Here is a 24,483-nt window from a genome sequence, read left to right on the forward strand (position 1 = left end):
AATTCATGTTTCTGTTTATTATAGGGAAACTTAGCAAGATTTATATTTAAGCTAAACTTCTCTAAGCAGTTATTCAGGAGATATGTGCTGACAAATAATTTCTGAAGTTGCTTTTAGAACAGATTCATAAAAATTTAGGGGTGAGTGAAGTTAGGTGACTTGTCCAAGATCATACAGATTGGAATATACTAAAATACAGGTTTCTTAACTATTTGTCCATTGTTTTACCTATCACATCATGGGAAATAGAGTATTTTAAAAGCCATCCAAAAGACCTGTGGGGCATTTTACTGATGACCTATGCAATGGCCTCTACCTCATACAGAAGAGGAGAAGTTGGGGGAGAGGTAATGGATGAAGCACAGATATAGCCAGGAACAATACTGGAAGGCAGCAGGCAGTGGAGCACTGCTTCAAAATTCTGAGTGAGATGGTTTTCAATCTAAAATTCTAATCCTGGCTGAACTATAAATTTGAACATAGAAGCTACATATATTTTTTAAACTTTTAAGTTCAGGGGTACATGTGCAGGTTTGTTATAGAGGTAAACTTGTGTCACAGAGGTTTGCTGTACTGATTATTTAATCCCCCAGGTATTAAGCCTTGTATAGATTAGTTATTTTTCCTGATCCTCTCCCTCCTCCCACCCTCCCCTGTCTAGTAGGCCCCAGTGTGTGTTGTTCCCCTCTATGTTTCCATGTGTTTTCATCATTTAGCTCCCACTTATAAGTGAAAACATGCAATACTTGGTTTTCTGTTCCTGCATTAGTTTGCTAAGGAAAATGACCTCCAGCTTCATCCGTATTCCTGCAAAGGATATCATCTTATTCTTTTTTATGGCTGGATAGTATTCCATGGTGTATTTGTACCACATTTTCTTTAACCAGTCTACCGTTGATGGGCATTTAGGTTGATTCCATGTCTTACTACTGTAAATAGTGCTGCGATGAACATACGTGTGCATGTGTCTTTATGACACAACAATTTATATTTCTCTGGGTATATAAATTGTAATAGGATTGCTATTACAGTAATAGGATTGCTGGGTTGAATGGTAATTCTGTTTTTAGGTCTTTGAGGAATCAACACATTGTCTTCCACAATGGTTGAACTAATTTACCCTCTTACCCAGTGTATAAGCATTCCTTTTTCTCCACAACCTCACCAGCACCTGTTATTTTTTGACTTTTTAATAATAGCTAATCTGACTGGTGTGAGAAGGTATCTCATTGTGGTTTTGATTTGCATTTCTCTAATAATCAGTGATATTTTGCTTTTACAATTCTGGACACAGGAATGGGCAAAGATTTCATGACTAAGAGGCCAAAAGCAATTGCAACAAAAGCAAAAACTGACACATGGGACCTAATTAAACTATAGAGCTTTTGCATAGCAAAAGAAACTATGAACAGGGTAAACAGGCAACGTACAGAATGGGAGAAAATGTTTGCAAACTATGCATCTGACAAAGATCTAATATCCAGCATCTACAAGGAACTTACATACATTTATAAGAAAATATGAACAGGGTAAACAGGCAACGTATAGAATGGGAGAAAATGTTTGCAAACTATGCATCTGACAAAGATCTAATATTCAGCACCTACAAGGAACTTACATACATTTATAATAAAAAACCAAACCCATTAAAAAGTAGGCAAAAGATATGTACAGATACTTTTCAAAAGACAACATACACATGGCCAACAAGCATGTGAAACATTTTCATTCATGAAAAATCTCAAAACTTTTACCTCCTTTAGTTGATATTAGTAGTAGCCTAATTCAACATTTATCCCACCCCTAAGAAAACCTTGATTTTATAAGGAATTAACTCCCTAATCATTTAACTCAGGGGACTGGGTCTTCAAAGCCAGCTCCAGAAGTGGATCCTGATTCACCTAGGCCCATCAAAGTCGCCCCTGCCATCCTCTGCTAAGGAGTGGTTTAGGAAGGAGCTTGTTACTCAATTCCGAAAATGCGATGAGGCAATTGTGAGATACTGGAAGACATCTGAGAAAAAGTTCCCTTGTTCTAAGAAAGAGTTAACAGGAAATGCTTGTCTCTTTTCTTCCTTTGGACATTCTGGACATGATGCCAGGAAGGGCTGCAGTCATTATCACTAGCCTGGTGATAAAACCGGCCAGGCAGGAAGACAGAGCCTGGGAATTGCAAAAAGGAGGCGCTGAAGCCCACTCTTCCTCTGGAGTTCATGGAACATGGGATTATACATAACTGCATCCTTTTGTCTGAGCCAGTGTGAGACCGAGCGTTTCGTTCCTTGAAATCACATGCTTAGAAGAGGGGTAAGGGAACTCCTAGGATGCCGGCAAGGCAGGCTTGGGATGACAGCTATGCAGCAGGCCCAGATAGCAGCCAGTTCAGATGAGCAGGAGGACAAAGGGCTCCAGGAGGAAGAGCCCCAGTGGGACAAATGGGAACCAGTAGGTTCAGTTGTGTGGAAAAACATCTACAGAGGCATTTTACGAAGCTATTGGAGGGTACAGGAAGATTCAGCTATAGACTCAAAAACGAAACAAAACAAAATGAAAAAATAAGGACAGTCAATTCTTATTTTTGAGAAAACAGAAATCATTGTAAAAGAAATGTACTTGTCTCATACTTGGCTCATCAGTAAGCAATACTTAGCATGGCAATAATAATGAAAATAACAAATATGAATGACATGCAATAAATGCGAAATGACTACATTGGAAGGACAGAGGAAGGGAAAACTGAAGATTCTCAATTAACACAATGACAATAGTCAACTTGACGAATCAAGGGACAGGAAAATATGCATATTACTTAGAAATACAACAGAAATGGGGAAAAGTGTTGAAAGTAGTTGCCTTGGGACTAGGATGGGGAAGGACAAGGACTGGAGGGATGGAAGCTTGTCAGCTGGAGCCTTTTAGCACCACTGAATTTTAAAAATTATGTTCACTGATAAAAATTAAAATCAGCCAGGCAAGGTAGCGCATCCCTGTAAGCCTAGCTTTGGGAGGTCAAGGCAGGAGGATCACTTGAGTTCAAGAGTTTGAGACTAGCCTGGGCAACATAGTGAGAGCCTGTCTCTACACAACATACAAAGATCAGCCAGGCATGGTGGTGTGCGCCTGTAGTCCCAGCTACTGGGGAGGCTGACATGGGAGCATCACCTGGGCCTGGGAGGTTGTGGCTGCAGTGAGCTGTGATCGTGCCACCGCACTCCAGCCTGGATGACAGTGATGCCCCATCTCAACAAAACACAAAAATTAAAATCAATAAAATAAAATGCCCAGAACATTTAAGGGAAAGGTACAATGCTCTGGGTTAGTTTTCAGTTCACATCAAATGCTTATTAGTGGCACTGACTCCTCCTCTTCCCTATTGGTGAACTCTATTCTCTTTGTCCCAAGGGTTTTAGCTTAAGTCTCCTCTAGTCACCCTGGATGCAGATTAATAGATACAAAACTACCTCCATGACAGAATTTATGATGTGTTTTTCAAGACTGCATGGTGGTGAAAAGCAGGAACTGCCTAACATTACATTTATCTTAGGGCCAGTGCTTTGTTTCATTTGGGCCAGTTGCCTGATTTCTTTTTCAGGTCCATCCCTATTACTTTTCCAAAATAAAATTTGGACTCTGGGATATCTTGCATGATGGATTTTCCATTGTAGCATACCAATTGCGCAAACCACCACAGTTCTACAGGCTGGTAGCTTAAAACAATTACTACTGAACAGAAAAAAAAAAAATGCTAAAGTCTACTATGTTACTTATGGCACTTAAATTTATTGCTATTGGCTAACGGTGTTCTTTTTCATAAAATGTCTCATTTCTGTGACACCAGTAACTGGAAAGACTAGGAAAAATATTGTAGATTTCCTTCATAGCAGCTCTAGCAGAGGGGCACAGAAGAGTACCCAGAAGGAGAAGTGAATTCTAGGCTCATTTTAGCCCCCATCTAAGTGGTTGACATGGTCAAACCACTTTACCTGTCTGAGATTCAGTTTCCTTATAATATTAAAAGAAAAACCTATGTCCAGTACAGTATATGGCCCTTAGTAAGTTAAATGATATTTTGGGGAAAATATTGGGCATTTTTAAAAGATGACTAATTACATTCTGCAGTTGACTGTCATCTATACTGAGATGAATCATGTAAGAGTACAAGGCACTAAGAGGAAAACCTAAGTGCCCCCTCCACCCACACCCTATTCCTGTAAAAAAAAGAGAAAAGGGCTGCCACGACAAATGAGACAAGGAAGACCAGAGAAGGACTCAGAGATAGCATGGATAAATGTAAATTCTACTTGACCTAAAGCTTAGCAAAAATGAATCCTGACAAATGTTATTTATAGCTCACATTCACAGCTTTCATTATTAATAAGCAGTAAGTTCATGTTCCAACAAACTTTGAGGTATCAAACATGAAAACCAATATTTGTACCAACTGTAGGAATATTTTATACCTGGATCCAGTTTGCTTTCATCCTCGCTGACCAAGAATCCCATGTGGTAATTCCCCACCTGGTGTGAGTAATTTTTTTCTAGCTCACAAACTGGCGGATAATGGGTGACAAACAGGGTTAAGGATTTCACCTAAAGCAATTAAGACAGAATAAATGTTATTTCATTTTTAAATTTTATTGTAATTAAAATTTGTCTTCAACTTTCTTTGGAAAAATTTTAAATCTTCCTAAAAGTCACAAGAAAAGTACAACGACCAACTATTATATACTCTTTATCTAGATAACCAATTGTTAATATTTTGTCATATTTCCCTTCTTCCTCCTCCTCCACAGACACAGACATTTTTTCCTGAACCATCTGAGAATTAGTTGCAGACATCATGACACTTCATCCCTAAAGATTTAAGATTCTCTTTTTTTTTTTTTTGAGATGGAGTCTCGCTCTGTCACCCAGGTTGGAGTGCAGTTGCACAATCTCGGCTCACTGCAAGCTCCGTCTCCCAGGTTCATGCCATTCTCCTGCCTCAGCCTCCCGAGTAGCTGGGACTACAGGCACCCATCCGCCACCATGCCCAGCTAATTTTTTTTTTTTTTTAGTAGAGATGAGGTTTCACCGTGTTAGCCAGGATAGTCTCAATCTCCTGACCTCGTGATCCATCTGCCTCGGCCTCCCAAAATGCTGGGATTACAGGCGTGAGCCACTACACCGGGCCAAAGATTCTATCTTCTAAGAACAAAACATCCTCCTATATAACTAGAATACAATTATTACACTCAAGAAATATATTACTATTATATAACATACACAGTCCCTAAATCTCCCTAATTTTCCCAACAATGTTTCTTTTTGTCTCTTTCCTTTTTTGTCTTTTATGACATGGACATTTTTGAAGTATCAAGTATCCTTTCCTACAGGAATAGAGTGTGGGTGGAGGGGGCACTTAATGCTGTTTTGCATAATGTCTTTCAATTTGGACTTTGCTATTTCCTCCAAACATCATTGCCAATGAGGACTAAGCTCTGATTTTTTTTATCTTGCCCAAATTCCTACCTAAGGGGTCTGGGGATTCATGCCCTACAAACCATGGATTCTCATCAGATGGGTTTTATTTGACCCTGTATATTGTGACTTGCTTTTCAATATGACTCCAGCACAACACTATGAGACACGGAAAAACTATTTAACCCCAAAATATACTTCCTTGCCACACCTTGAAATTGCCCTGTGAAGTCTCTTGTGAGAAAAATCCACATTCTATACAGAATCCCCTTCCCCCTTTGTTTTCCTTCCTTTCCAGATCCATGAGATAATCAACTAAAAGCCAGGCACCCTTTTAGGTCTGATAAGAAACATTTTACAACCTGCTCTCTCTGTGAAGTCTGAGAGCTTCCTCTGCACAATAAAACTTGGTCCCACAATCCTTTATCTTAACCTGAACATTCCTTTCCATTAATCCCAGGTCTTCAGATAAACTCAACCAATTATCAACCAGAAAATGTTTAAATTTACCTGTAGCCTGGAAGACCCTCCTTTGAGTTGTCCCACCTTTCTGAACCAAACCAATAAATGCATTTCTTAAATGTATTTGATTGATGTCTCATGCCTCCCTAAAATATATAAAACCAAGCTGTACCCTGACCACCCTGGGCACATGTTCTCAGGACCTTCTGAGGGCTGTGTCACGGGCCATGGTCACTCACATTTGACTCAGAATAAATCTCTTCAAATATTTTACAGAGTTTGACTCTTTTCGTTGATACCAGGAATATTCCACGGATATGTAGGTGATGGATCCTTCCCAGTGCATCACATCAGGAGGGATGTGATATCTATTTCACATAACTGGGGATGCCAAATTTGATTATCTGGTTGAAAAGGGTACCCATCAGATTTCTTCACTATACCTTTTCCCTTTGTAATTAATAAATAACCTGTTATTTTATTAATGATATTTTGAGATATATGAATATCCTTTTCTCCAACAATCTTTCATCCAAAGGTTTTATAATCTATTGATCATCGCTGCCTGAATCAGTTATTATTCTAGTGGTTATTGAAGGCTGATTAAGAAATTCTTCCTACATTTATTCATTGGTATTCTGTAAAGCAGAGGTTTCACTTTTCCCCACTCACCTCCACCATTTTAAAGTTTATTTTTGTTAGTGTCAGTATGAATTCTTTATTAACAATTTTTTTTTTTTTTTAGAGACAGGGTCTCACTCTATCATCCAGTCTAGACTGCAATGGCACAATCATAGCTTACTGTAACCTCAAACTCCTGGGCTCAAGGGATCCTCCCACCTCAACTTCCCAAGTAGCTAGGACTACAGGTGTGTGCCTACTGGGAGAACCCGCTCCTAATGATTACATGGGTTCTTTTCTATTTCCTAAGTGTCTCAGCTGGTTTGATAAATAAAGGGAAAGAGCACAAGAGAGAGAAATTTAAAGCTGGGTGTCCGGGGGAGACATCACATGTCGGCAGGATCCGTGATGTTCCCCGAGCTGTAAAACCAGCAAGTTTTTATTAGCGATTTTCAAAAGGGGAGGGAGTGCATGAATAGGGTGTGGGTCACAGAGATCACATACTTCACAAGGTAATAAAATATCACAAAGCAAGTGGAGGCAGGGCGAGATCACAGGACCACAGGATGGGGCAAAATGAAAATTGCTAATGAAGTTTCGGGCATGCATTGTCATTGGTAACATCTCATCAGGAAACAGGGTTTGAGAGCAGACAACCTGTCTGACCAAAATTTACTAGGTGGGAATTTTCCTCGTCCTAATGAGCCTGGGAGCATTACAGGAGACCGGGGCTTATTTCATCCCTTCGGCTTCGACCATAAAAGACTGCACGCTTCTAAGGGGGCTGTTTATAGGCCTGCCCTCAGGACGCATTCTCTTTCTCAGGGATGTTCCTTGTTGAGACGAAGAATTCAGTGATATTTCCCCTATTTGCTTTTGAAAGAGGAGAAATATGGCTCTGTTCCGTCCAGCTCACCGGCAGCCAGAAGTCTTATCTCTGATGTTCCCTGAACATTGCTGTTATCCTGTTCTTTTTTCAAGATGCTCAGATTTCATATTGTTCAAACACACGTTCTACAAACAATTTGTGCAGCTGACACAATCATCACAGGGTCCTGAGGCGACATTCATCTTCCTCAGCTTATGAAGAAGATGACGAGATTAAGAGATTAAAGTAAAGACAGGCATAGGAAATCACAAGTGTATTGACTGGGGAAGTGATAAGTGTCCACGAAATCTTCACGATTTATGTTCAGAGACCGTAGAAAAGATAGGCATAAGAAATTATAAAAGTATTAATTTGGGGAACTAATAAATGTCCATGAAATCTTCACAATATATGTTCTTCTGCCGCGGCTTCAGCTGGTCCCTCCGTTCGGGGTCCCTGACTTCCTGCAACATGAGCCACTATGCCTGGCTAATTTTTTATTTTTAATTTTTGTAGAGAGAGGTCTCACTATGTTGCCCAGGCTGGTCTTGAACCTGGGCTCAAGCGGTCCTCCTGCTTCAGCCTCCCAAAGTGCTGGGATTACAGGCATCTGCCACTGCACCCAGTCTCATGGATTCTTTAATAAGCATTATTTTAAGGCATATTTTATATATTCTGGAAACCTCTATCTGGAGGAAAGTTAACACCAATCTTAGCCTAAATATTGGCATAAGGAGATAATTAAATCAAAGAATTCCAGTTTTGATTCACCTGCCATTCACCTTATTAAAAGTCTGAACGTGTGCCTTCTTTCTGATAATAACAAAGAAACATATTAAGGCAGGATTTCTTTTAAAAGCTGTGCTTAAAATCTGCCCTGAGGGATCTTAGGACCACCTATCTCCATGGTGCTCTTTCTCCAAGCTGATAGGCACTTTTAGCCTAAGGGTCTGGGATTGGACACTGCACTCCTCAAGGCTGTTCTCAGCCTGCAGCAGCAACACGTGACCTCCCTTATTGCTCCTCTCTGATCTCTCTTCCCTATCCAAAGATCAGAAGGAACCATGAAAAGAAAGATTTCCATCCATAAAAAGGTCAGGGAAGTTTCTGGTTTCCAGTCTAGCATATAAGAAGGTTGGAGGTTGCCTCTCCATCACAAGGAAAAAGTAGAACAAACTGAAAAATCAACTCTTCTTAGATCTGTAAGAGAAACGAAGTCACAGGCAAACCACTGTCCCCCAAATTACAGACAGACAAGCAGATACAAAGAATCACAACTTTCCTGGGCTGAAATGCAGGCAGAAACCTCTGAAGGAACCAGTATCAGGGTAGGAAAACTGGAACTGGAACTGATCAATTACTGGAGGCTCAGTGTCAACAAGTCTGAGAGTCAAAAAGTCCAGGGGAACCGAGTTACGGGGGAAGGGAGCACACTTCTGTGAGTTTTACTCCCAGGAGTTACACTTGATTCTTACAATAAATGCTGGAGTAAATTCCCCTTATGCTTCAAGCAAGGGGAAGAAAGAAAGAACTATTTTGAAATGCACCAGGGCACTCTGTTCTTAACAAGGCCTGCCTCAAAAGAAACTAAAGCGGAGCCTTAAGTAGCCTTAAATAGTTTAAAAACCTGCTGGGGTTTTATCAGAGCCTAACCTACTTGGGGGAAGGGAAAGACTCAACTCTACTCTCCTCTAGCCTTCCACATGAGAGAAAGGAAATATCGAACTCCAGCTCACTCTAGCCTTCCTATCCCACCTGAGGGGTGGGAGGGAGGTAAGACTGAGACTTAATCATAGGACTCCTCCCCTAGCCCCTTACCACCACATTACTAAAAGCTAATTTACAGCAGTTCCTTTTACCCAATACATCATGGCCAGCTGTCAAGAAAAAGTCACAAGGCATACTAAAACTAAAAACCCACAAATGTGAAGAGACAGAGCAAGCATCAGAACCAGACATAGCTATGGCAGGGATGTTGGAATTATCAGACTGGGAATTGGAAACAAATGATTAATATGCTGGGGGCTCTATGGATAACACAGACAGCATGCAAGAACAGATGGGCAATGTAAGCACAGAGATGCACATTCTAAGAAAAAACCAAAAGGAAACACCAGAGATCAAAAACACTGGGATGGAAATGAAAAATGTGTTTGATGAGCTTACTGGTAGACTGGACACAGCTGAGGGAAGAATCTCTGGGCTTGAGGACATCTTAATAGAAACCTCCAAAATGGAAAAGAGAAAAAGATTGGGAAAAAAAACCACAGAATATCCAAAAAGTTTGGGACAACTACAAAAGATGTAACATACAGCTAATGAGAATACCAGAGAGAAAATAAAGAGAGAAAGAAACAGAAGAAATATTTAAAACAAGAATGACTGAGAATTTCCCCAAATTAATGTCAGACACAAAACCACAGATCTAGGAAGCTCAGGGACCACCAAACAGGATAACTGTCCCCAAAACCACACCTAGACAAATCATATTCAAACTACAGAAAACCAAAGATAAAGAAAAAAAAATACTGAAGTAAGCCAGAGGGAAGAAACACCTTATCTGCACAAGCTCAAAGATAAAAATTACATCTGACTTCTCAGAAACCACACAAGCAAGCAAAGAGAGGAGTAAAATATCTAACGTGTTGAGAGGGAAAAAAACAAAACAAAACAAAACAAAAACCTCTCCAACCTAGAATTCTGTACCTTGCAAAATAATCCTTCAAAAGTGAAGGAGAAATACAGACATTCTCAGACAAACAAAAATTGAGGATTTGTAGTCAGCAGATCTATCCTGAAATGTTTCAGAAAAGTTCTTTAGAAGGAAGGAAAATAATGGGTCAGAAACTTGTATCTACATAAAGAAAATTGCACTATTGAAGAAGGAATCAGTGAAGGCAAAAAAACATTTATTTTTCTTATTTTTAATGGATCTAGTGTAACGTTTTGTTCAAAATAATAATAGCAACAGTGTATGAGATTATGTGTGTTTATATATATATGCTTATGTACACTTACGTATAAGTGAAATAAATGACAGTGATGGTATAAAGGATAGAATAAAGTAATCAGGATTATTTTGTTATTAAAAAATACATGCATTATTCATAAAGAAGTATAGTGTTATTTGAAAGTAGACTTGGATTAGTTGCAAATGTATATTGCAAACTCTAGGACAACCTCTAGAAAAAGTAAAACAAGAAATATAACTGATATGCTAAGAAAGGAGAGAAAATAGCTGGGCACAGTGCCATGCACCTGTACTCCCAGCTACTTGGGAGGCTGAGGTGGGAAGGTCACTTGAGTCCAGGAGTTTGAGGCCAGCCTAGGCAACACAGTAAGATCCCACCTCAAAAAACCCCAAGAAACCAAAAAACAGAAAAAAAAAAAAGAGAGAGAAAATGAAATAATATAAAATACTCAGTTAAAAACCACAAAAGGCAGAAAAACAGTGGAAGACACATGTAGGAACAATGAACAAGAACAACAAATAGAAAAAAGTAAAAAATGGTAAATATTAATCTAACTCTATCAATAATCACTTTGAATGCTGACGGTCTAAATGCACCAGTTAAAAGACAGATTATCAGAGTGGATCAAAAAATAAGACATGATGTCTACAAGAAACTGACCTTAAATACAAAGATAACCATATATTAAAAATGTATGGAAGGGCTAGGTGTGGCAGCTCACACTTGCAATCCCAGCACTTTGGGAGGCCGAGGCAGATGGATAACTTGAGGCCAGAAGTTCAAGACCAGCCTGGCCAACATGGTGAAACCCCATCTCTAATTGAAAAATAATACAAAAATTAGCCAGGTGTGATGGCACACACTTGTAATCCCAGCTACTCGGGAGGCTGAGGCACAAGAATCACTTGAATCTGGGAGGCAGAGGTTGCAGTGGGCTAAGATTGTGCCACTGCACTCCAGCCTGGGTGACAGAGTGAGACTCTGTCTAAAATATAAATATATGTGTATGGAGGAAGATATATCATGTTAACATTAAAGAAAGCTGAAGCAGCTATATTAATTTCTAAAGAAAGCTGGAGTAGCTATATTAATTTGAGACACAGCAGACTTCAGATCATGTAAATTTGTCAGGGATAAAGAAGGATATTACATAATGATTTTTAAAGGGATAAATTCTGCAAGAAGACATAATATCCTTAACATGTATGCATCTAACAAGAGAATGTCAAACTACATGAGGCAAAAGCTGATAGAACTACAAAGAGAAACAGATGAACATACTACTATAGTTAGAGACATCAAAATTCCTCCATCTGAAACAGACAGATTCAGCAAGCAGAAAATCAGTAAGGACACAGCTGAACTCAACAACACCATCAATCAACTAGACATCATTTATATCTATAGATATTTCATCCAACAGCTGAAAACACATTCATCTCAAGCTAACATGGAACATTCACCAAGAAAGACCACACTTTGGGCCATAAAACACATGTTGACAAATTTAATATAATAAAAATCATACAATATTTGATCTCAGACCACAATGGAATTAAACTAGAAATCATAACAAAAAGGTAACTGGAAAACCCCCAAATACATGGAGACTAAACAACACATTCTTAAAAAACATATGGGTCAAAAAGGAAATGAAGATAAATTTAAATTATTTGAAACTAAATACAAACAGGAAGCACACCTTATCAAAATTTGTGGAATGCAGCAAAAGCAGTGCATAGAAGAAAATTTATGGACCAGGAGTGGTGGCTCACACCTGTAATCCCAGCACTCTGGGAGGCCAAGGCGAGAGGATCACTCGAGTCCAGGAATACGTGACCAGCCTGGGCAACATAGTGAGACCCCCATCTCTACAAAAAATAAAAAAAGAATTAGCTGGGTGTTGTGCCATGTGCCTGCAGTCCAGCTAAGTGGGAGGCTGAGGCAGGAAGATCACTTGAGCCCAGGGAGTCCAGGCTGCAGTGGGCTGTGTTCATGCCACTGCAGTCCAGCCTGGGTAACAGAGCAAGACCCTGTCTCAAAAAAGAAGAAAAAATGGAAAGAAAAGAAAGAATGAAAAAAGAAAATTTATAGCACTGAACACATTTTAAAAAAGAAAGATTTAAAATAAACAATCTAAGCTTCCATCTTAGGACACCAGAAAGAGAAGAGCAAAAATAAGCAAAAGAAAAGAGATAATAAAAATTAGAGCAGAAATCAATGAAATTAAAACAAGAAAGCAATGGGGAAAATAATCAATAGAACCAAAAGCTGGTTTTTTGAAAAGACAACTGATAAGCTTCTAGCCAAGCTAACTAAGAACAAAAGAGAAAAGATACAAATGGCTAATATCAGAAACGAGAAGGACAACACTACGGATGCCATGGACAAATAAAAGGGTAATAAGGGAATACTATTACCAACTCTATGTCCACAAATTTGGCAACCTTGGTGAAAATTTCTTGAAAAACAATTCCTTAAAATTGGCTGACACAATCAGCCAAAACTCACACAAGAAAAAACAGAAAATCTGAATAGGTCTATATCTATTGAAGAACTAGAGTCAATGGCCTTCCAAAACAAAAATCAAAGGCCCCAGTAGCGTCACTGGTGAACTCCACCAAACATTTAAGGAAGATATTTTACCAATTCTCTACAGTCTTTTTCAGAGGACAGGAGTGGAGTAAATACTTTCTAACTCATTCTATGAGGCCAGCATTACCTTAATACCAAAACCAGACAAAGACATTATAAGAAAACTACAAACCAGTATCTCATAAACATAGATGCAAAAATCCTCAATAAAATATCAGCAAAATGAATCCAATGTATAAAAAGAAAAACAGACCATAACCAGGTAGGACTCATCCCAAGTGTGAAAGACTCATTCAACATTTGAACACCAGTTAACATCATCCATCACATCAACAGGCTAAAGAAGAAAAATCACATGATCATATCAATAGATGCACAGAAAGCATTTGACAAAATCTAACACCCATTCATGATTAAAAAAACTCTCAGTAAACTAGGAATAGAGGAGAACTTCCTCAATTTGATAAGGAATAGTCACAAACAGCCTCTAGCTAACATCATACTTAATGGTGAGAAACTTAAAAAGCTTTCCCACTAAGATCAGAAACAAGGCAAGGATATCCTTTCTTACTACTTTTTCAACACTGTACTGAAAGTCCTAGTTAGTGCAGTAAGACAAGAAAAAAAAAATAGATGGGGAAGAAAGAAGCGAAACTGTCTGTTTGTAGCTGACATGACTGCCTATGTAGGAAATTCAAAAGAATTGACATACACACAGACTGGCATTAGTAAGTGATTATAGCAAGGTTGCAGGATACAAGGTTAATATACAAAAGTCAATTGCTTTCCTATGTAGTTTCTAAAATGATTAAAGTTTCTGAGTTACGTCTTTTTGCAAATAAATTTTTTAAAGCAAAACAAAAAATTCCTTTAAAAAAACAAAATGTCTTAATTACCTATGTAATCTAAATAAATGTTTAAACAAAACCTGAGTCTCTCTTGGATCTTCACTGCCAAAATAACAAAGAAAAGAAGGGAGGCTGGGCACGGTAACTCATGCCTATAATTCCAGAAGTTTGGGAAGCCAAGGCAGGTGGATCACTGGAGCCCAAGAGTTCAAGACTAGCTTGGGCAACATGGTGAAACTCCGTCTCTAAAAGAATACAAAAATTAGCTGGGTATGGTTGGTGTGTGTCTGTAGTCCCAGCTACTCGGGAGGCCGAAGTGGAAGGATCACCTGGGCCCAGATAGTTTGAGGCTGCAGTAAGCCATGATCATGCCGCTGCACTGCAGCCTGAGTGACAGAGTGAACCCGTTTCAAAAAAAAAAAAAAAAAAAAAGGAGGAGGAGGAGGAGAAAGAAGAGAAGGAGGAAGAACAACAATGGTTGTGCCAAAAAGGGCCATAGCTAGGTGCAACCTATTTGCTGCACAAACTGTGTTGGATGCAAACCTAAGGACAAGGCCATTAAGAGGTTTGTCATTTGAAATATGGTAGAAGGTGCAGCTGTCAGGGACATTTCCAAATTGAGCGTTGTTGATGTCTCTGTGCTTCCCAAGGAGTGTGTGAAACTGTATTACTGCACAAGTTCTGCCACTCACAGCAAGGTAGTCAGGAATCATTCTCAAGAAGCCTAGGGGACCAAACAACTCCACTCCAATTTAGATGTGAGCATGCTGCCCCATGATCTCCATCAAAGCCCATGCATGGAGCTGAGTCTCTAAAGACTGAAAAAAAACTATCTTCTGGGAAAAAATCAAATGGAAATTAAGCTTTAAAAACAAAACTAAACCCCAAAATACCAAGGGCAACAAAAGGTTAAAGAAAAAGAAATTTTATTTTTGTGTTGCTTTTTTTTTTTTCTTCTGAGACGGAGTCTTGCTCTGTCACCCAGGTTGGAGTGCAGTGGCACGATCTCGGCTCACTGCAAGCAACGCCTCCCAGGTTCACATCATTCTCCTGCCTCAGCCTCCCAAGTAGCTGGGACTACAGGCACCTGCCACCACGCCCGGCTATTTTTTTTTGTGTTTTTAGTAGAGACGGGGTTTCACTGTGTTAGCCAGGATGGTCTCGATCTTCTGACCTTGTGATCCGCCCGCCTCGGCCTCCCAAAGTGCTGGGATTACAGGCGTGAGCCACCATGCCCGGTCTTGTGTTGCTTTTTGAAAAGAAATATTAAAGGTATGATTTTATTGGCTTAAATAGCCAATCTCTTCCTTAAATAGAAGAGAGAAAGAAATGAAAACAAGGGAAGACACAATGACAAAGGAGCAAGAAAATGGGGGGAAAAAACAGAAAAGAAAGACCAGAGAAGGGAAAGGCCTAAGGGCAGGTTCCATGAGGGAGAGATTTGAAAAGCAGAGACCAAAATGAACAAGATAGAGAAAGTAAACTAAAGGGGACAGTTAGACGGAAATGATAGGGATGGAAAGTTTGACACAAACAAAATTTCACACTGAAGCTTAGAAATGCACCCTGAAAAAAGGAGACATGCTTTGAAGGAATGATGTTACCAAATCATATAGAAACACAATGAGATGAGATCAAAGATCTCACAATGAGATCTTTCAGGATGTTGGTAAAATAAAAGGATTTCACAAAGTAGAAATGGCAGTATTTCCTTGTTTGTCCCTCGAGGAATTTGGCTGTAGATGGATGATACCTGTTCTTGATTTAGGGTTCACCAAGGATAATAAGATACAATTCTGAGTGAAAATACTGCCAGGGAGGCCTTTTTCATACAACCAGATTTATGTTGAGTCAGCAAGAAAAAGGAACATGTATCAAAAAACTACAAATATTATTTAGGGTCAATCTGTCTGAATTCAGTGTGTGGCATTCTAGTGATCATTTGCAGGGCTGCGGTCAGTTATAAAAAAGAGAATTCTGAGTATTTGCAGACTGAGATCAGGAAAATAATGTGTATAATATGTATCATCCATGTACACAAGGGTATGCAGGGATTGCATAATGGTATTATGACTACAGCAGTAATAATATATATTTCAAAATAACTAAGAGAATAAATTTCAAATGTCTCACCACAAAAAATGATATCTAAATGAGGTGAAGAATATGTTACTTAATCACTCCACATTGTTTATATATTTCAAAACATCACACTGTACCCCATAAATATAGTACAATTATAACTTTCATTTAAAAATAACAATTTAAAAATTAATTTCTTTTTAAATACAGGTTACCGGATACTTACATCTCTGATGAAATACTCAAGTGTAGCATAGGCAATGGCAATTCCATCATGGGTGCTCGTCCCTCTTCCCAATTCATCCAAGATAACCAAGGACTGTGATGTTGCTTTTCTGATTATTTCTGCTGTGTCAGTCAGTTCTTCCATAAATGTACTCCGTCCTTTATATATATTGTCTGCAGCACCCATCCTACAAGCAAGAGGAAAACACCTTGATTTTCCTCTTAACTTTCTTATTAGGAAGCCAAACATTATTTTATGAACAATAAGTATAAAAGATCACTAAGAATCTATATATTTTGAGCCAATAATAGCTCAAATTACATTAAACAAAAGAAAACATGTTGGATGTAAACAGTGTCTAACATCACACTGTACTTTGTAGGAATATTCTGGACAGAATTTGAGGTATTGCACAGAACTCCTAAAAAGTAGGGAAATGTTTGATCCTGCTTTTTTCTCACCAATAATTCCAAATCAAAGTTTTGGTATTCACAGGATAAAACAATGCTTCTCTGTGTTTCTGTGTTTAAAAATCCATGATACTGTACAAAGATCTTGTACAATTAAAGGATTTTTTCAGTGTTTCCTTAAGAAGATTCCATACTGATATTACAAATTAAAGTACTACATAAAAAGTAACTTATTTATATACAACTTTTTACTGGAACTAGAATTATAGATGTTTGATACCTTGCACAGCAGCTAATACAGCTTCCTGAAGTGGATTTATGAAACGGTTCCTACAGATGTCAAGAAATAGGCCCAAAAGATTTAAATTTCTTTTCTGTAAGACTTTTTAGAGCCTTTAGTATGGGACTACATATTGTGCGTTTCTTTTTTTTTTTTTTTTTTTTTTGAGACAGGGTTTCACTCCCATCACCCAGGCTGGAGTGCAGTGGCATGCTCTTGGCTCACTACAACCTCTGCCTCCTGGGCTCAAGTGATCCTACAGCCTCAGCCTCCCAAGTAACTGGGACTACAGGCATGCGCCACCAAGCCTGGCTAATTTTTTTTTGTATTTTTAGTAGAGGTGGGGTTTCACCATTTTGACTAGGCTGATCTTGTACTCCCAACCTCAAGTGATCTGCCTGCCTTGGCCTCCCTAAGTGCTGGGATTACAGGCATGAGCCACCGTGCCCAGCCAATGCATTTCTTAGAGAAGGATCTAGTACACAGCTTTTCTTTAACTGATTTAGCTATGGTCCCTGAAACGTCTTCCAGAGCACCTTGCAGCAATAATGTCTTCCAGAACACATTTGGGAAAACACCTATATAATGCAAAAGCAACTGAAAAAAACAAAAGGAATCATTAGGTAATACTCAGTGTCATGCAGTTAACTGCAAAACTTAGAATTCAGGTTTTTCACCCAGTAGCCAGCTCTGTGAATGCTGGTAACCACTTTCTCAGCAAAATCCCTTCATTGATTTAGTTTTGCTACAATAGTTCACAAAATAGGACACATACTTCACATCTGACCTACAGCACCATAATGTACTTTTCATTTCTTGAGAAATCCATGGTCAAACTGTACCTTAACCAGCTGTGTGGCTGAAGCCCTATAAGGACAAGGAAGATGGAATGTGATGTCCAGACATGGGCAGAGCCTTAGAACTGTTCCAGTAACCAGCAGCATTGAGAAACTGTATAATTTCTGAAATGCTGCCACCTTAGGAACATTCTGGCTACTTTTTCAAAGTTCAAATACTGGTATTTACCTCAATTTTCAATGTTTACTTTACCAATATTTCCTTTTCCCCTAACACAAAACAAGATGATGAAATTTTCATATCTCTGAAACCACTTAGAATGCTTCAGAATCACAACGGTTCACCCTGTCTACCACTGTTGCCTTTATTCTGGCAGGTTGTGAGCTGACAAAAAGAAATCTTTGGCTGATAACAGAACATTCTGATGAGGGAAATATTTTGGGGGGTCATTAATTTTTAGAAATCAGGATTTTTAGAAATACACTAGCACTGGATACAATTTTTTGTTTGTTTGTTTGAGACAGGATCTTGGTCTGTCACCCAGGCTGGAGTGCAGTGGTGACAACAGCTCACTGAAGACTTGACCTCCCAGGCTCAAGCGAGTGCCCACCTCAGACTCCTGAATATCTGGGACCACCGGCGCATGCCACAACACCCAGCTAATTTTTAAATTTTTTGTAGAGTCAAGGTCTCACTATATTGCCTGGGCTGGTCTTAAACTCCTGGGTTAAAATGATCCTCCCACCTCAGCCTCCCAAAGTGCTGAGATTACAGGCATAAGCCATCATGCCTGGGTGTTGTATACAGTTTTAATACAGTAGATTAAGTATTACACTTAAGTGCTTTCTAAAACAGTAAAGTAACAGAGTGGTCTTGTTAGAAACATCAAGAATTGTAAGATGTGCCTGGGCAGGCACATAAGATTTCTAGGCAGATACACACACATATTATATAAAACGTTTAGTATATGACAAAGGTGAGATTTCAAATTAATGGGGAAAGGATGAACTACCAGTCAAGGAAAAAGATGCTAGCTAATTAGTTATTTCTGAAAAAACAAAGATGTGTCCCTGTATAAGCCATATTCCAAAATAAATGTACATGGATTGAAAAGTTTAATGCAAAACTAGAAATCATAAACATACCAAGCTACATAGATGAAATTTAATCTCTGGACAGGTGAGTGGGTGGTTTTACATATACAGCATCAAAACACATATTTAGTAAAAGACACATAAAAAAGTTAAAGGCAAACCACAAACTGAGAAAAAACTTACAGTAATTATAACAAACACTTAACATTCCCAAAATAAAGTCTGACAAAGCAGAACAAAATGGTGAACAGAAAAACAGGCAAAGGACATAAAGAGTCAATTCACAAAAGAAACAAACTTATGAAAATGCCCAAATACGTAAATTCAACAGGAAAATATTCATATTCAATATATATATAGTAATATGTATATTGCTAAGTTAGCAGAGATTAAAAAGAACGTTATTATTTGCCATTATCAAGAGTGTTGGGGGGAAAGGGTATTTTTATGTGAGACTGAGACTTGTTACAATCTTCAAAAGACAATTTAGCAATGTCTATTAGAAGTCTTTCATGACCTATAAATTTCACTCTAGGAATTAACATTATGAAAACTATCAGAGATACATGAAGAAATACATGTACAAATCTGTTCTTGATGTTATTTAATGAAAAGTTGGAAAAAATCAAATATCCAATAATAAGAGAAAGAGTAAACAGTACTATGATGAAAAACTATGCAACCAATAAAACTAGTATGTTAGAATTTTTGGCATTGGAAAATGGTTATATTAATAACATAGTGAATGTTACAAATCAGGTCACCAGAAATTTTTTAACTTCAGTGGAGGGGTCTACTAGGAAAAGAGACTTATTGAGCTACTGGAAATTCATCCTTGCTATTATAATAACTCAAGTAATGTTCCAGGCAGATATATGAGTAGCATCCACATTAAATAAAAATTTGAGGACACATGAGGAAAAATGACAGTATGAAAGAGAAGACTGAGAAAACCAACAGAACAAGTAACACAGAGGAAGTGGATAAAAATACAATTCACTGGTGATATGATTTGGTTCTGTGTCCCCAGCCAAATCGTGTCTTGTAGCTCCCATAATTCCTACATGTTGTGGGAGGGATGTGGTGGGAGATAACTGAATTATGGGGGCGGGTCTTTCCTGTCCTGTTCTCATGATAGTGAATGGGTCTCATGAAATCTGATGGTTTTAAAAACGTGAGTTTCCCTGCACAATCTCTCTCTTTGCCTGCTACCATCCACATAAGATGTGACTTGTTCCTCCTTGCCTTCTGCCATGATTGTGAGGCCTCCCTAGCCATGTGGAGCTGTAAGTCCAGTAAACCTCTTTCTTTTGTAAATTGCCCAGTCTTGGGTATGTCATTATCAGCAGTGTGAAAATGGACTAATACAGTAAATTGGTACCAGGAGTGGGGTGTTGCTGGAAAGATACTTGAAAAAGTGGAAGCAACTTTGGAACTGGGAAATAGGCAGAGGTTGGAATAGTTTGGAGGGCTCAGAAGAAAGGAAAATGTGAGAAAGTCTGGAACTTCCTAGAGACATGTTGAATGACTTTGACAAAAATGCTGATAGTGATATGAACAGTAAGGTCCAGGCTGAGGTGGTCTCAGATGGAAATGAGGAACTTGTTGGGAACTTGAGAAAAGGTGACTCTTGCTTTGCTTTAGCAAAGGAACTGGCAGCATTGTGCCCCACCCTAGAGATTTGTGGAACTTTGAACTTGAGAGAGATGATTTAGGCAGAGGATGATCTGGCAGAAGAAATTTCTAAGCAGAAAAGAATTCAAGAGGTGACTTGGGTGCTGTTAAAGGCATTCAGTTTTATAAGGGAAACAGAGCATAAATGTTTGGAAAATTTTAGCCTGACATTGTGATAGAAAAGAAAATCCCATTTTCTGAGGAGAAATTCAAGCCAGCTACAGAAATTTGCATAAAAAAACAAGGAGCTGAATGTTAATCCCCAAGACAATGGGGAAAATGTCTCCAGGAATGTCAGAGGTCTTCATGGCAGCCCCTCCCATCACACCCTGGGAGGCCAAGGAGGAAAAAGTGGTTTCATGGGCAGGGCCTGTGGCCCCTCGCTATGTGCAGCCTAGGGACTTGGTGCTCTGCATCCCCAGCAGCTCTAGTCATGGCTAAAAGGGGACAAGGTACAGCTCAGGTTGTGGCTTCAGAGGGTGCAAGCCCCAAGCCTTGGCGGCTTCCATGTGGTATTGAGCCTGCAGGTACACAGAAGTCAAGAAAAAGGTTTGGGAACCTCTGCTTAGATTTCAGAGATACATGGAAATGCCTGGATGTCCAGGCAGAAGTTTGCTATGGGGTAGAGCTCTCATGGAGAACCTCTGCAAGGGCAGTACAGAAGGGAAATGTGGGGTCAAAGCCCCCACACAGAGTCCATATTGGGGCACCACCTAGTGGAGCTGTGAGAAGAGGGCCATAGTCCTCCAGACCCCAGAATGGTATATCTACCTAGAGCTTGCACCGTATGCCTGGAAATGCTGCAGACACTCAATGTCAGCCTGTGAAAGCAGCCGGGAGGTAGGCTGTACCATGCAAAGCACAGGGGAGGAGTTGCCCAAGATCATGGGAAGCAACCTCTTGCATCAGTGTAACCTGGATGTGAGATACGGAGTCAAAAGATACCATTCTGGAGCTTTAAGATTTGACTGCTCCGCTGGACTTTGGACTTGCATAGTGCCTGTAGCCCTTTTGCTTTGGCCAATTTCTTCCATTTGGAATGGCTGTATTTACCCAATGCCTGTACCCCTACTGTATTTAGGAAGTAACTAACTTGCTTTTTTTTTTTTTTTTGAGATGGAGTCTTGCTCTGTCGCCCAGGCTGCAGTGCAGTGGCATGATCTCGGCTCATTGCAAATTCCGCCTCCCAGGTTCACGCCATTCTCCTGCCTCAGCCTCCCGAGTAGCTGGGACTACAGGTGCCCACCACCACGCCCGGATAATTTTTTGCATTTTTAGTAGAGACGGGGTTTCACCATGTTAGCCAGGATGGTCTCAATCTCCTGACCTCATGATCCGCCCACCTCGGCCTCCCAAAGTGCTGGGGTTACAGGCATGAAAACCACGCCCAGCACTAACTTGCTTTTGATTTTCCAGGCTCATAGGCAGAAGGGACTTGCCTTGTCTTGGATGAGACTTTGGACTGTGGAATTTTGAGTTAATGCTGAAATGAGTTAAGACCGTGGGGGACTGTGTGAAGGCATGATTGGTTCTGAATGTGAAGATATGAGATTTAGGAGGGGCCAGGGGTGGAATAATATGGTTTGGCTCTGTGTCCCCACACAAATCTCATCTTGTAGATCCCATAATTCCCATGTGCTGTGGGAGGGACCCAGTGGGAAATGACTGAATTATGGGGGCAGGTCTTTCCTGTGCTATTCTCATGACAGTGAATGGGTCTCATGAGATCTGATAATTTTAAAAATGAGAGTTTCCCTGTACAACATCTTTACCTGCTGCCATCCACATAAGATGTGACTTGCTCTCCCTTGCCTCTGCCATGATTGTGAGGCCTCCCCAGCCATGTGGAACTGTAAGTCCAATAAACTTCTTTCTTTTGTAAATTGCCCAGTCTCGGGTATGTCTTTATCAGCAGTGTGAAAATGGACTAATACAACTGGAAAGAATTAAAACAAGCAAAATTTCGATTTGGTATCCTCAGGGAGATTACGAATATTACAGACTTAAAACAAGAACAGTCTATGAAGAAATAAACAACTGGTGAACAAGAAATCTTGAAAATTAAAAATATCACTGAAAAAATTTACTGTATGGGTAAAATTAAAATTACATGCTGTACAGGACCAAGCTTTTATTTTATTATTGTTTATTTGAGAAAGGTCCTAACTCTGTTGCCCAGGCTGCAGTACAGTGGCATGAACACAGCTCACTGCAGCCTCAACCTTCCTGTGCTCAGATGATCCTCCCACCTCAGCCTCCTGGGAAGCTGGGACTACAGGCATACCTGGCTAATTTTTTATCTTTTGTATCTTTAGTAGAGATGGAATTCCACCATGTTGCCCACGCTGGTCTCAACACCTGTGCTCAAGTGATCCACAGGCCTCAGCCTCTTAAAACATTTGGATTACAGACGTGAGCCACTGTGCCTTGCCCTAGACCAAGTTTTTAAACTGGGAAGATAAATTCAAAGAAATCTGAGAACAGTAAAGAGAAAGAGAAAGACCAAGAAATGTAAAGTACACACAAACAGATTTAAAACATGGAGGCCATGTCCTGACAGTTGAAAGCTGCTCAAATAGAAAGTGCAAAAGATACAAACAACAAAGATAATGAAACGAAATAACTTAAGAAAATGCCCCGATGCTGAAATAAGACATGCATCTTCATATGGGAAGGTTTCGCAAAATGCTGAGTAAGATTGGTAAGAAAAGATTTACAGCTAAACATTCTGCTGAAAATTGTACAGTAAGGATTTTTTAAAATTCTAAATACCTCAGAGAAAGAAAAAACTCATCATTAAGCAAGGAATGAGAATCAGACTCTTACTGACTTTTTATATACATTGAATGAAATACTGGAAGATAATGGGAGCAATTTCTTTAAATTTAAAATCTGGATATTTATATTCATCTAAACTTTCAAAGCAAATATGAAGATAAAGCTTGAGACTTTCTAAAACTAAAAAAATTGAGACTTTGTAAACTAAAAAAATTTGCCACTATGAGCCCTACATGAAAAAAGTACTGAGAGACAGACTCAAAAAAAAAAAAAAAATTTGGCCGGGTGTGGTGGCTCACACCTATAATCTCAGCACTTTGGGAGGCTGAAGCAGCAGATCACTTGAGGTCAGGAGTTCGAGACCAGCCTGGCCAACACGGCAAAACCCCTTACCTACTAAAAATACAAAAATTACGCAAGGATAGTTGTGCATGACTGTAATCCCAGCTACTCAGGAGGCTGAGGCAGGAGAATCACTTGAGCCCACGAGGTAGAGGTTGCAATGAGCTGAGATTGCACCATTGCACTCCAACTTGGGCAACAGAGCGAGAACCTGTCTCAGAAAAAAAAAACCCAAAAATTGAGGGTCACTTCCAAGATGCCTAAATAGGAACAGCTCCAGTCTGCAGCTCCCACTGAGATGGACACAGAAGATGGGTGATTCCTGCATTTCCAACTGAGGTACCTGGTTCATCTCACTGGGACTGGTTGGACAGTGGGTACAGCCCATGGAGGGTGAGATGAAGCAGGGTGGGGTGTTGCCTCACCTGGAACGTGCAAGGGGACAGGGGATTTCCTTTTCCTTGTCAAGGGAAGCCATGACAGACTGTACCCGGAGAAACGGTACACTACTAACCAAATACCACGTTTTTCCTATGGTCTTAGCCACTGGCAGACCAGGAGATACCCTCCTGTGCCTGGCTTGGCAGGTCTCACGCCCACAGAGCCTTGCTCACTGCTAGCGCAACAGTCTGAGATCAACCTGTGATGCTGCAGCTTGATGGGGGGAGGGGCATCCTCCATTGCTGATGCTTGAGTAGCTAACAATGTAAACAAAGTGGCCTGTAAGCATGAATTGGGCAGAACCCACCGCAGTTCAGCAAGGCCTACTGCCTCTCTAGATTCCACCTCTGGGGGCAGGGCACAGCAGAACAAAAAGCAGCAGACAGCATCTGCAGACTTAAACATCCCTTTCTGACAGCTCTGAAGAGAGCAGCGGTTCTCTCAGCACAGTGTTCGAGCTCGGAGAACAGACAGACTGCCTCCTCAAGTGCGTCCCAAACCCCCATATAGCCTCACTGGGAGACAACTTGCAG

At 39.8% G+C, this 24,483-nt stretch overlaps 1 protein-coding gene across 6 annotated transcripts in view; it reads right to left on the minus strand.

Annotated features, from left to right (window-relative positions):
* LOC105475067 (mutS homolog 3) overlaps positions 1-24,483 on the minus strand; it is a 227,046-nt gene that overhangs the window by 13,682 nt on the left and 188,881 nt on the right. For 3 of the 6 annotated variants that reach the window (XM_071098741.1, XM_071098742.1, XM_071098740.1), the window contains exons 21-22: positions 16,134-16,320; positions 4,460-4,589 (exon numbers count right to left, since the gene is read on the minus strand). In XM_071098741.1, coding sequence (XP_070954842.1) covers positions 4,460-4,589; positions 16,134-16,320 — 317 coding nt within the window. Of the gene's footprint in view, positions 1-4,459; positions 4,590-16,133; positions 16,321-22,176; positions 22,326-24,483 lie in introns of those variants that run through there. The other 3 variants (XR_011624887.1, XR_011624888.1, XM_071098743.1) reach the window with 3 other exon arrangements.

Source organism: Macaca nemestrina, chromosome 6 (assembly GCF_043159975.1).
Source record: "Macaca nemestrina isolate mMacNem1 chromosome 6, mMacNem.hap1, whole genome shotgun sequence".
NCBI lineage: Eukaryota > Metazoa > Chordata > Mammalia > Primates > Cercopithecidae > Macaca > Macaca nemestrina.